The sequence below is a fragment of the Clarias gariepinus genome, chromosome 20, assembly GCF_024256425.1.
Source record: "Clarias gariepinus isolate MV-2021 ecotype Netherlands chromosome 20, CGAR_prim_01v2, whole genome shotgun sequence".
NCBI lineage: Eukaryota > Metazoa > Chordata > Actinopteri > Siluriformes > Clariidae > Clarias > Clarias gariepinus.
Window position 1 is genome coordinate 28,909,091 of NC_071119.1, and position 11,376 is coordinate 28,920,466.

At 42.1% G+C, this 11,376-nt stretch overlaps 2 protein-coding genes across 2 annotated transcripts; both read right to left on the minus strand.

The window, feature by feature from the left end:
- Positions 1-3,557: 3,557 nt before the first annotated feature.
- LOC128508464 (uncharacterized) lies at positions 3,558-5,322 on the minus strand. Its single transcript, XM_053479810.1, has 4 exons — positions 4,783-5,322; positions 4,320-4,381; positions 4,064-4,215; positions 3,558-3,948 (listed from the first exon to the last, which is right to left on the minus strand). Exons 1-4 carry the CDS (start codon positions 5,320-5,322, stop codon positions 3,857-3,859), a joined length of 846 nt encoding a protein of 281 aa, XP_053335785.1. The 3' UTR covers positions 3,558-3,856.
- On the minus strand, positions 5,319-8,711 carry LOC128508465 (mucin-5AC-like). The gene is made up of 3 exons (XM_053479812.1): positions 6,701-8,711; positions 5,420-5,753; positions 5,319-5,336 (listed from the first exon to the last, which is right to left on the minus strand). The coding sequence occupies exons 1-3, from the start codon at positions 8,689-8,691 to the stop codon at positions 5,319-5,321; spliced, it is 2,343 nt and encodes a 780-aa protein (XP_053335787.1). The 5' UTR covers positions 8,692-8,711.
- Positions 8,712-11,376: the final 2,665 nt, after the last annotated feature.

Sequence of the window (11,376 nt, forward strand, 5' to 3'; positions counted from 1 at the left end):
ACAGCAGTGCAGGAGTCATAGCTGACGCCAGCTGCGTTAATGTTCGGTTGCGAGTTGCGCACGCCTCTGGACCTTGTGTTCGGGCCACCTCCCCAATTGGATTTACCCACGAAGCCGGGGTTGAATTATTTTTGTTCACTGAAAGACAAATTGTTCCGTGTCCACAAGTTGGCGCGTAGACACTTGGTGGACGCCGGTGTTAAGCAGCGCCGACCACCGTCACTCCTCCTAGACTGAGTTCGCCATGCTGACTGGGGACGGTCACAGCTCGGGTGGGGGCAGTGTGGCGTGGGTGGGGTTTGATTGGCAACCATCATGCTTTGCGGGAGGGGTTGTTATGTGTTTACCCTGTTGGGGAAAGGTGTTTGGGTTAGTGGCTTCGGCCAGGTTGTGTGTGTGTGTGTGTTAGATGTCTGTTTTATTAACTGTGGATGTGTGTTTATTGATTGTGTGTGACTTGTTGAATGTGCTGTTCCTGCTATACATGCTGTGTGGAGAATAAACTACTCCCAGCCATTTGCATTGGGCAGCAAGGTAGCTCACTCGTCTCTCCAAGTTCCTTCTTAGCGGTGAAAAACGCTATAATATATATATATATATATATATATATATATATATATAATGTGTGTGTGTAAAAAAACTGCATATATGGAATGAAACCTGAGATAGTTACATATACACACTGAATGATGCATAGATCCCTTGCGATCCCTTGCACCATCTGCTGAAAGAAATGAGAATCGCAGGTTGGAAAAGGCAGGAAACGGCATGACCGGCATGTAGCTGTCAGTGATTTCACGTAAATAAGAGCAAAATGGCTTTATACTGGCCTTTACTGGTGCGATTTTGAAAATGTAAGCATACAGGGTGATTAAGCTCACAGATCTAGGAAAAGTCATGAACAGAGGGTCTTGGAATTTGATTGAGTGTGAAGTATTATTTTTTCCCCCATTGCAGTCAAATGACCAGTGCTTATTGCTTCTAGTGTTAATGCCTGTCTTTTTCTGTGATAATGATGGGGCCTGTAACCTGGCTGAAATTCTTAGAAGATATTTTTTGCCTGCAAGAGGGCACATATTTGAGCTGACACCACTCTCTCTAACATTTTTTATATAAACGGAAGTTTTCAAATCGATCAATAATTTGTTATTTCATTAGGGTCTAATTTAGGTTTTCTCAAGAAAACGAATAATGACTGCCAACTTGAGAGATTTAGGGACGTGACCCATATATAGCGAGGGATAAATAATGTTTTGAAGTGGCCCTCCTGTGGCCCAGCTGTATATACAGCATCACTTTTTTTTAGTAATCTAGTTGGCATTGAATCTAACAAACACATTGTTTAACCATGGTCACTAACTGGATTTAACTGCAATGATCATTGTGGTTCAGCTGCAACAATTATTTAACCCTAACTGATATGCTGTAGTTGTAGTCATTGCAGGTGGGGCAAATTATTGGCCAATGTGGGAAATTTTTGTCTTCCACTGTTAATGCCAATTACACTTAAATTATAATAGTATAATAAAAATTACTTTACATTAGAAGCTAAATTTTCTTGCAGCAATTAAAGCCCAAATGAGCCAAACTAATGCAAGTTCAAGAACAGGAAAAGAACAGACTGGGTAACAAACTGCACACTCCTGAGTAAGCATCTCTTCTGTGCTATTCATTCATTTTAAATGTTTTTATCTTATTCATTCTCTACTGTCCATATTCCCTACACTGAATTGCCATTGGGTATGGTTTTTGCTCAGAGGCAACAGGAGTCTTTATCTAATTGGTTTACTTAGCTTTTCTTTTCTGATGCTTATCCAAGCTAATATGTATTTCTTATATATATTTTTATTTGTTATTATCTATTTTTATATTTCCCTATTTTATATTAGCTAATGCTTTGTTTTGATGTTTTCTGTTCATGTTTATAGCAGACTAAACTGTACCTTTGTATGTCAGGACTACTTTATGGGCTCTTCCAGCTTCTACCTGATAAGATATATTGCTGTGCTCGAAAAAAAAAAAAAAAAAAAAACTTTCCTTTCCCCTCACACCACTATGTTTTAGGGTAGCTACTTCAGATCTCTTTTTCAGAAGTGCCTTATTGAGAAAATAACTTGATCTGTGTTTTTATGTATTATTTTTATTTTGTTTAGGATCACCTTTCTTTTTACCATGCAGGTGCTTTGCTCACCATGATCTGTGAGAGGACTTACCTCGCTTTCCTTGGGCCTTCTGTGTTTTTCATAATTAATCCCATATGCATACATCAATACCTAAATAATGTGAATATATTTGATACATATGAGATTAAGTGTATTTACAAAAACATGCTTTCACCATGCTTTGTTTAATGCAAAGAAAACAACTAAGGAGATTGCTGAAACTATTGAAATTAGGTTAAGGACTGTAAAACTCATTATTAAAACCTAAAAGGTAGAACCATCATCACTGAGGAAGAAATGTGGTTAGAAAGCCATCCTAAGTGAGAGTGATGGAGGATCATTTAATCGATTGGTGGAATCAAATCATACAGTAAAAAACAACAGTAAAACTCATTAAGTTTAATAGTGACAGTAAGAGCATTATAACACGCACAACTTAAGAAACCCTCAAGAAATTGGGACTAAACGGCTTTGTAACCTTAATAAAACAACTTATTAGTGGGACTAATCGGAAAAAAAAAGTTTCAGTTTGCTAGGGAGCATGGAGAATTGAATGTGGAGCATTGAAAAAATGTGGGCAGATGAATCTTTGATTCGGATAAATCAGATTTACCCTGTTCGAGAGTGATAGGTGCATCAGTGTAAGAAAAGAGGTAGATGAAATGATATTCAACTTTGGATAGAAATAAATGTTGTGACATCGCAAAAGCATATTAAAATGATGCCATGGCTGTAATCTAAGCAAAAGGCAGACTGATTCTTAGCCAAGCAGTGAAATATACAAGACATTTTAAAAAAGGTTAACACAAGGTCACCAGAGCCAGTCCATGTGTACAAATACTCGGAACGTGTTCAAATGGGAAGGGGACAGGGTCAGGTGTGTCAATGGTGTCTCCTGAATTATTATTATTTTTTTGTAGGATCGGATGTCTGTTATGGTCGAATGGCTAGACAGAAACCAGTTCTGAAAAAAAGGTATATGGCAAGCACTTTACAAGCACTGTAAACTTTAAAACCAATAACACAGATTAGCTCCTGCTTTTTGCCATAAATTCTACTTGCATATTTTTGTGCATGGCTGAGAGGATTTGTGTACATTTGGACAAAAGTGTCAGTTGAGGCTTGGAGTGCTGTCAGTGTTCAGTGGGGTTGAGGTCAAGGCTTTGTGCAGACTCAAGTTCATTTACTCCAACCCTGGCAAACCCTGTCCTCATGGAGATTACCTTGTGTTCTTGTGTTGCAGTAAAAGGAAATCTTAATTCTAAATCAAGAAATTCCAGTCTGTCCTAGAAAGAACTGGTGCGCATGCAGGTTTGCATTCCACACAAACACAAAGAAGCCAAATCTAACAGTGTATTCAAAGCCAATATGATTACACATGTCACATCAGGGATTTGGAAAGAAAGCCCAAACAAGCTATTTCAGTAGCTTATACAATTATTTTCTTTGTAAATGCTTCCAGTTTTTTTCCCAAAGGTTTGGAGAAAATTTGTCTGATAGACAAATACCCACATATGGGAAAGATTGTCTATATTATTAAAGTGTAGACATAAAGTATGATTATTTCCTGCAAAACTTTAATTCAAACAGTGTTTATAATTATTACTGATAATACAGAATAATTTTCCCATATCCCCTTTATCTTATAAATACATATATTAATTATTGGTCATGCTTAATGATAAGGCCTAGAGCTAGAAATGTAATACTAGTGACAGCAGGAGAGATAAAAGACACATCCAGATCATGGAAAGTGAGCTGGCGATCACTGGTGGCATGGAATTACCTGCAAAATACAAACAGGTACATAATATTTAATGCATAGAAGCATGTATTTACATTTAAAATGATTTTAGATCATTTTATTATAAATAAGTTAGTCTGTGGACATATATACTAACCAAATGTCTGAGTGAGATCGATGGAGTTTGGAATAACAATAAAATCCAAGTTACTAAGTCCATTGAGAAGAGTTCTTTTCACTTCGGATGTAGTAACATTTGGTCCATTAGAATTAAAGTAGATGTTGCTTTCTACTACAGTAGAACCCTTCCTGTAGAGACACAGATATAGATATTTATTTAAATATAGATAAAGATTAAATTCAGTGAGTGATCACAATGAAATCAATATTCAAAATCAAAATTTTCAACGTACCTTAATCGTAAAATTTCCATGTTTTTGAAGTTTTTAAAGGTTTTGGAGTACAAAGGTTCAATCTAAAAGAAATAACTCAGTGGGTATCAATTGTAATGTTAAACATCCTGATAAACTAGTTTGTCACATTTAGTACTAGAGGCAGTAAATAAATAATGAATGAATAAATAATAAATACACTGAACTGTAAAAATGTTTAAAATAAAAAATAATTGCATTTGCATTTAATGCAGCTTTGTAATATTCATATAATTTAATTAATCTGAACTGATAAATCAGGTAAGTTAAAAAATTAGACATGACTTATATTACATATTACATATAGCACTGACACATTCAGTTGTATTAATAATACAACTTTAGGTTGTATTAATTGCCAAAAGATTTTTAAGGGAGGCAAAATGACCTTTGTTTAAAGAATGAAATAAATAGTAATTAAAAGGGCAATATCAATAACTCATACCTGACTGCGGATTGTTTTAGCTTTTGCTGCAAACTGGGGAGAGTTGGTATTGACCAGTGCTGGATCAAATGTTTCATCAATGCGGAAGGTCAAGTCAAAAACTGCAGTTACATCTACAGGCACTGAAGTCGTGCTGGTTAACCTGGTTGTAGACGTGCTCGGACTTGAAGTCGTGGTGCTTGACCTGGTTGTAGAAGTGCTCGGGCTTGAAGTCGTGCTGGTTAACCTGGTTGTAGATGTGGGGGTGCTTGTAGTCATGGTGGTTGACCTGGTTGTAGATGTGGGGGTGCTTATTGGCGAAGTCGTGGCTAATATGCTGTCTATAAATGTGCTCGCCATGATTGTCGTGTTGTCTGTAGATGTGCTCGTTAGTGATGTGGTTGTTGTGCTGTCTGTAGGTGTGCTTATTGGCAAGATCGTGGTTGTTGGGCTGTCTGTAGAGGTGATCGTTGGTGAAGTCATCATTGTTGTGCTGTCTGTAGAAGAGCTTTTTGGTGTGGTGGTTGTGCTCTCTGTAGATGTGATCATTGGCAAAGTCATGGTTGTTGTGCTTTCTGTGGATGTGCTCAATGGTGACATTGTGGTTGTTGTGCTCTCTGTAGATGTGCTTGTCATGCTTTGTCTGCTGCCTGTAGACATGCTTGTTGGGGTAGTTGTGGTTGTTGTGCTGTCCGTAGAAGAGCTTATTGGTGTGGTAGTTGTGCTGTCTGTAGACATGCTCATTGGCGAAGTTATGCTTGTTGTGCTGTCTGTAAATGTGCTTGTTAGGGAAGTCATGGTTGTTGTGCTGTCTGTAGATGTGCTTGTTGGGGAAGTCATGGTTGTTGGGCTGTCTGTAGTTGTGCCGGTCGTGCTGTCTGTGGATATGCTTGTTGATGATGTTGTTGTGGTATCTGTAGATGTGCTTGTTAAAGAAATCGGCGTTGTCGTGCTGTCTGTAGAAGAGCTCGTTGGAGTGGTTGTTGTGCTGTCTGTAGACATGCTTGTTGTGCTGTCTGTAGATGTGCTTGTTAAGGAAGTCATGGTTGTTGTGCTGTCTGTAGATGTGCTTGTTGGGGAAGTCATGGTTGTTGTGCTGTCTGTAGATGTGCTTGTTGGGGAAGTCATGGATGTTGTGCTGTCTGTAGATGTGCTTGTTGGGGAAGTCATGGTTGTTGTGCTGTCTGTAGATGTGCTTGTTGGGGAAGTCATGGTTGTTGTGCTGTCTGTAGATGTGCTTGTTGGGGAAGTCATGGTTGTTGTGCTGTCTGTAGATGTGCTTGTTGGGGAAGTCATGGTTGTTGTGCTGTCTGTAGATGTGCTTGTTGGGGAAGTCATGGTTGTTGTGCTGTCTGTAAATATGCTTGTTGGGAGAGTGGTGGTTGTTGTGCTCTCTGTAGATGTGCTTGTCATGCTTGTTGTGCTATCTGTAGATGTGCTTACTAGTGATGTTGTGGTTGTGCTGTCTGTAGATGTGCTTGTAATGCTTGTTGTGCTGTCTGTAGTTGTGCCGGCCGTGCTGTCTGTGGATATGCTTGTTGATGTTGGTGTGGTATCTGTAGATGTGCTTATTGGGGAAGTCATGGTTGTTGTGCTGTCTGTAGATGTGCTTGTTGGGGAAGTCATGGTTGTTGTGCTGTCTGTAGATGTGCTTGTTGGGGAAGTCATGGTTGTTGTGCTGTCTGTAGATGTGCTTGTTGGGGAAGTCATGGTTGTTGTGCTGTCTATAGATGTGCTTGTTGGGGAAATCGGCGTTGTTGTGCTGTCTGGCAAAGTTGTGGTTGTCGTGCTATCTGTAGAAGAGCTTGTTGGTGTGGTTGTTGTGCTGTCTGTAGACATGCTTATTGGCGAAGTTATGCTTGTTGTGCTGTCTATAGTTGTGCTGGTCGTACTATCTGTGGATATGCTCGTTGATAATGTTGTTGTGCTGTCTGTAGACATGCTTATTGTGCTGTCTGTAGATATGCTTGTTAAGGAAGTCATGGTTGTTGTGCTGTCTGTAGATGTGCTTATTGGGGAAGTCATGGTTGTTGTGCTGTCTGTAGATGTGCTTGTTGGGGAAGTCATGGTTGTTGTGCTGTCTATAGATGTGCTTGTTGGTGAAATCGGCGTTGTTGTGCTGTCTGGCAAAGTTGTGGTTGTTGTGCTGTCTGTAGAAGAGCTCGTTGGTGTGGTTGTTGTGCTGTCTGGCAAAGTTGTGGTTGTCGTGCTGTCTGTAGAAGAGCTCGTTGGTGTGGTTGTTGTGCTGTCTGTAGTTGTGCTGGTCGTACTGTCTGTGGATATGCTCGTTGATGATGCTGTTGTGCTGTCTGTAGAAAAGCTTGTTGGTGCGGTTGTTGTGCTGTCTGTTGACATGCTTGTTGTGCTGTCTGTAGACATGCTTGTTGTGCTGTCTGTAGATGTGCTTGTTGGGGAAGTCATGGTTGTTGTGCTGTCTGTAGATGTGCTTGTTGGGGAAGTCATGGTTGTTGTGCTGTCTGTAGATGTGCTTGTTGGTGAAATCGGCGTTGTTGTGCTGTCTGGCAAAGTTGTGGTTGTCGTGCTGTCTGTAGAAGAGCTCGTTGGTGTGGTCTGTAGATGATCCGTAGATGTGCTTGTTGGGAAAGTGGTGGTTGTTGTGCTCTCTGTAGATGTGCTTGTCATGCTTGTTGTGCTATCTGTAGATGTGCTTACTGGTGATGTTGTGGTTGTTGTGCCTTCTGTAGATGTGCTTGTCATGCTTGTTGTGCTGTCTGTAGTTGTGCCGGCCGTGCTATCTGTGGATATGCTTGTTGATGTTGTTGTGGTATCTGTAGATGTGCTTGTTGGTAAAATCGGCGTTGTTGTGCTGTCTGTAGAAGAGCTCGTTGGGGTGGTTGTTGTGCTGTCTGTAGACATGCTCATTGGCGAAGTTATGCTTGTTGTGCTGTCTATAGTTGTGCTGGTCGTACTATCTGTGGATATGCTCGTTGATGATGTTGTTGTGCTGTCTGTAGACATGCTTGTTGTGCTGTCTGTAGATATGCTTGTTAAGGAAGTCATGGTTGTTGTGCTGTCTGTAGATGTGCTTATTGGGGAAGTCATGGTTGTTGTGCTGTCTGTAGATGTGCTTGTTGGGGAAGTCATGGTTGTTGTGCTGTCTATAGATGTGCTTGTTGGTGAAATCGGCGTTGTTGTGCTGTCTGGCAAAGTTGTGGTTGTTGTGCTGTCTGTAGAAGAGCTCGTTGGTGTGGTTGTTGTGCTGTCTGGCAAAGTTGTGGTTGTCGTGCTGTCTGTAGAAGAGCTCGTTGGTGTGGTTGTTGTGCTGTCTGTAGTTGTGCTGGTCGTACTGTCTGTGGATATGCTCGTTGCTGATGCTGTTGTGCTCTCTGTAGAAAAGCTTGTTGGTGCGGTTGTTGTGCTGTCTGTTGACATGCTTGTTGTGCTGTCTGTAGACATGCTTGTTGTGCTGTCTGTAGACATGCTTGTTGTGCTGTCTGTAGATGTGCTTGTTGGGGAAGTCATGGTTGTTGTGCTGTCTGTAGATGTGCTTGTTGGGGAAGTCATGGTTGTTGTGCTGTCTGTAGATGTGCTTGTTGGTGAAATCGGCGTTGTTGTGCTGTCTGTAGAAGAGCTCGTTGGTGTGGTTGTTGTGCTGTCTGTAGACATGCTCAATGGCGAAGTTATGCTTGTTGTGCTGTCTGTAGGTATGCTTGTTAAGGATGTCATGGTTGTTGTGCTCTCTGTAGATGTGCTCACTGGTGACGTTGTGGTTGTTGTGCTTTCTGTAGATGTGCTTGTCATGCTTGTTGTGCTATCTGTAGTTGTGCTGGTCGTGCTGTCTGTGGATATGCTTGTTGATGATGTTGTTGTGGTATCTGTAGATGTGCTTGTTGGTGAAATCGGCGTTGTCGTGCTGTCTGTAGAAGAGCTCGTTGGAGTGGTTGTTGTGCTGTCTGTAGACATGCTCATTGGCGAAGTTATGCTTGTTGTGCTGTCTATAGTTGTGCTGGTCATACTGTCTGTGGATATGCTCGTCGATGATGTTGTTGTGCTGTCTGTAGAAAAGCTTGTTGGTGCGGTTGTTGTGCTGTCTGTAGACATGCTCATTGGCGAAGTTATGCTTGTTGTGCTGTCTATAGTTGTGCTGGTCGTACTGTCTGTGGATATGCTCGTTGATGATGTTGTTGTGCTGTCTGTGGATATGCTCGTTGATGATGTTGTTGTGCTGTCTGTAGAAGAGCTCGTTGGAGTGGTTGTTGTGCTGTCTGTAGACATGCTCATTGGCGAAGTTATGCTTGTTGTGCTGTCTATAGTTGTGCTGGTCGTACTGTCTGTGGATATGCTCGTTGATGATGTTGTTGTGCTGTCTGTAGAAAAGCTTGTTGGTGCGGTTGTTGTGCTGTCTGTAGACATGCTTGTTGTGCTGTCTGTAGATGTGCTTGTTGGGGAAGTCATGGTTGTTGTGCTCTCTGTAGATGTGCTCACTGGTGACGTTGTGGTTGTTGTGCTTTCTGTAGGAGTGCTTGTCATGCTTGTTGTGCTATCTGTAGTTGTGCCGGTCGTGCTGTCTGTGGATATGCTTGTTGATGATGTTGTTGTGGTATCTGTAGATGTGCTTGTTGGTGAAATCGGCGTTGTCGTGCTGTCTGTAGAAGAGCTCGTTGGAGTGGTTGTTGTGCTGTCTGTAGACATGCTCATTGGCGAAGTTATGCTTGTTGTGCTGTCTATAGTTGTGCTGGTCGTACTGTCTGTGGATATGCTCGTTGATGATGTTGTTGTGCTGTCTGTAGAAAAGCTTGTTGGTGTGGTTGTTGTGCTGTCTGTAGACATGCTTGTTGTGCTGTCTGTAGATGTGCTTGTTGGGGAAGTCATGGTTGTTGTGCTCTCTGTAGATGTGCTCACTGGTGACGTTGTGGTTGTTGTGCTCTCTGTAGATGTGCTTGTCATGCTTGTTGTGCTATCTGTAGTTGTGCCGGTCGTGCTGTCTGTGGATATGCTTGTTGATGATGATGTTGTGGTATCTGTAGATGTGCTTGTTGGTGAAATCGGCGTTGTCGTGCTGTCTGTAGAAGAGCTCGTTGGAGTGGTTGTTGTGCTGTCTGTAGACATGCTTATTGGCGAAGTTATGCTTGTTGTGCTGTCTATAGTTGTGCTGGACGTACTGTCTGTGGATATGCTCGTTGATGATGTTGTTGTGCTGTCTGTAGAAAAGCTTGTTGGTGCGGTTGTTGTGCTGTCTGTAGACATGCTTGTTGTGCTGTCTGTAGACATGCTTATTGGCGAAGTTATGCTTGTTGTGCTGTCTATAGTTGTGCTGGACGTACTGTCTGTGGATATGCTCAATGATGATGTTGTTGTGCTGTCTGTAGAAAAGCTTGTTGGTGCGGTTGTTGTGCTGTCTGTAGACATGCTTGTTGTGCTGTCTGTAGATGTGCTTGTTGGGGAAGTCATGGTTGTTGTGCTCTCTGTAGATGTGCTCACTGGTGACGTTGTGGTTGTTGTGCTTTCTGTAGGAGTGCTTGTCATGCTTGTTGTGCTATCTGTAGTTGTGCCGGTCGTGCTGTCTGTGGATATGCTTGTTGATGATGTTGTTGTGGTATCTGTAGATGTGCTTGTTGGTGAAATCGGCGTTGTCGTGCTGTCTGTAGAAGAGCTCGTTGGAGTGGTTGTTGTGCTGTCTGTAGACATGCTCATTGGCGAAGTTATGCTTGTTGTGCTGTCTATAGTTGTGCTGGTCGTACTGTCTGTGGATATGCTCGTTGATGATGTTGTTGTGCTGTCTGTAGAAAAGCTTGTTGGTGTGGTTGTTGTGCTGTCTGTAGACATGCTTGTTGTGCTGTCTGTAGATGTGCTTGTTGGGGAAGTCATGGTTGTTGTGCTCTCTGTAGATCTGCTCACTGGTGACGTTGTGGTTGTTGTGCTCTCTGTAGATGTGCTTGTCATGCTTGTTGTGCTATCTGTAGTTGTGCCGGTCGTGCTGTCTGTGGATATGCTTGTTGATGATGATGTTGTGGTATCTGTAGATGTGCTTGTTGGTGAAATCGGCGTTGTCGTGCTGTCTGTAGAAGAGCTCGTTGGAGTGGTTGTTGTGCTGTCTGTAGACATGCTTATTGGCGAAGTTATGCTTGTTGTGCTGTCTATAGTTGTGCTGGACGTACTGTCTGTGGATATGCTCGTTGATGATGTTGTTGTGCTGTCTGTAGAAAAGCTTGTTGGTGCGGTTGTTGTGCTGTCTGTAGACATGCTTGTTGTGCTGTCTGTAGATGTGCTTGTTGGGGAAGTCATGGTTGTTGTGCTCTCTGTAGATGTGCTCACTGGTGACGTTGTGGTTGTTGTGCTTTCTGTAGGAGTGCTTGTCATGCTTGTTGTGCTATCTGTAGTTGTGCCGGTCGTGCTGTCTGTGGATATGCTTGTTGATGATGTTGTTGTGGTATCTGTAGATGTGCTTGTTGGTGAAATCGGCGTTGTCGTGCTGTCTGTAGAAGAGCTCGTTGGAGTGGTTGTTGTGCTGTCTGTAGACATGCTCATTGGCGAAGTTATGCTTGTTGTGCTGTCTATAGTTGTGCTGGTCGTACTGTCTGTGGATATGCTCGTTGATGATGTTGTTGTGCTGTCTGTAGAAAAGCTTGTTGGTGTGGTTGTTGTGCTGTCTGT

Excerpts from the sequence above, each read along its gene's own strand:
- LOC128508464 (XM_053479810.1), bottom strand. The coding sequence starts at position 5,322 with ATGACTTTGCCAATGATCACATCTACAGAGAGCACAACCACCACACCA. Across the intron at positions 4,382-4,782 it reads CTAAAACAATCCGCAGTCAG|ATTGAACCTTTGTACTCCAA; the intron begins GTATGAGTTATT and ends TATTTCTTTTAG. Across the intron at positions 4,216-4,319 it reads ATGGAAATTTTACGATTAAG|GAAGGGTTCTACTGTAGTAG; the intron begins GTACGTTGAAAA and ends GTGTCTCTACAG.
- LOC128508465 (XM_053479812.1), bottom strand. The coding sequence starts at position 8,691 with ATGAGCATGTCTACAGACAGCACAACAACCACTCCAACGAGCTCTTCT. Across the intron at positions 5,754-6,700 it reads ACAGACAGCACAATAAGCAT|ACAGCACAACAACCACTCCA; the intron begins GTCTACAGACAG and ends GCATGTCTACAG.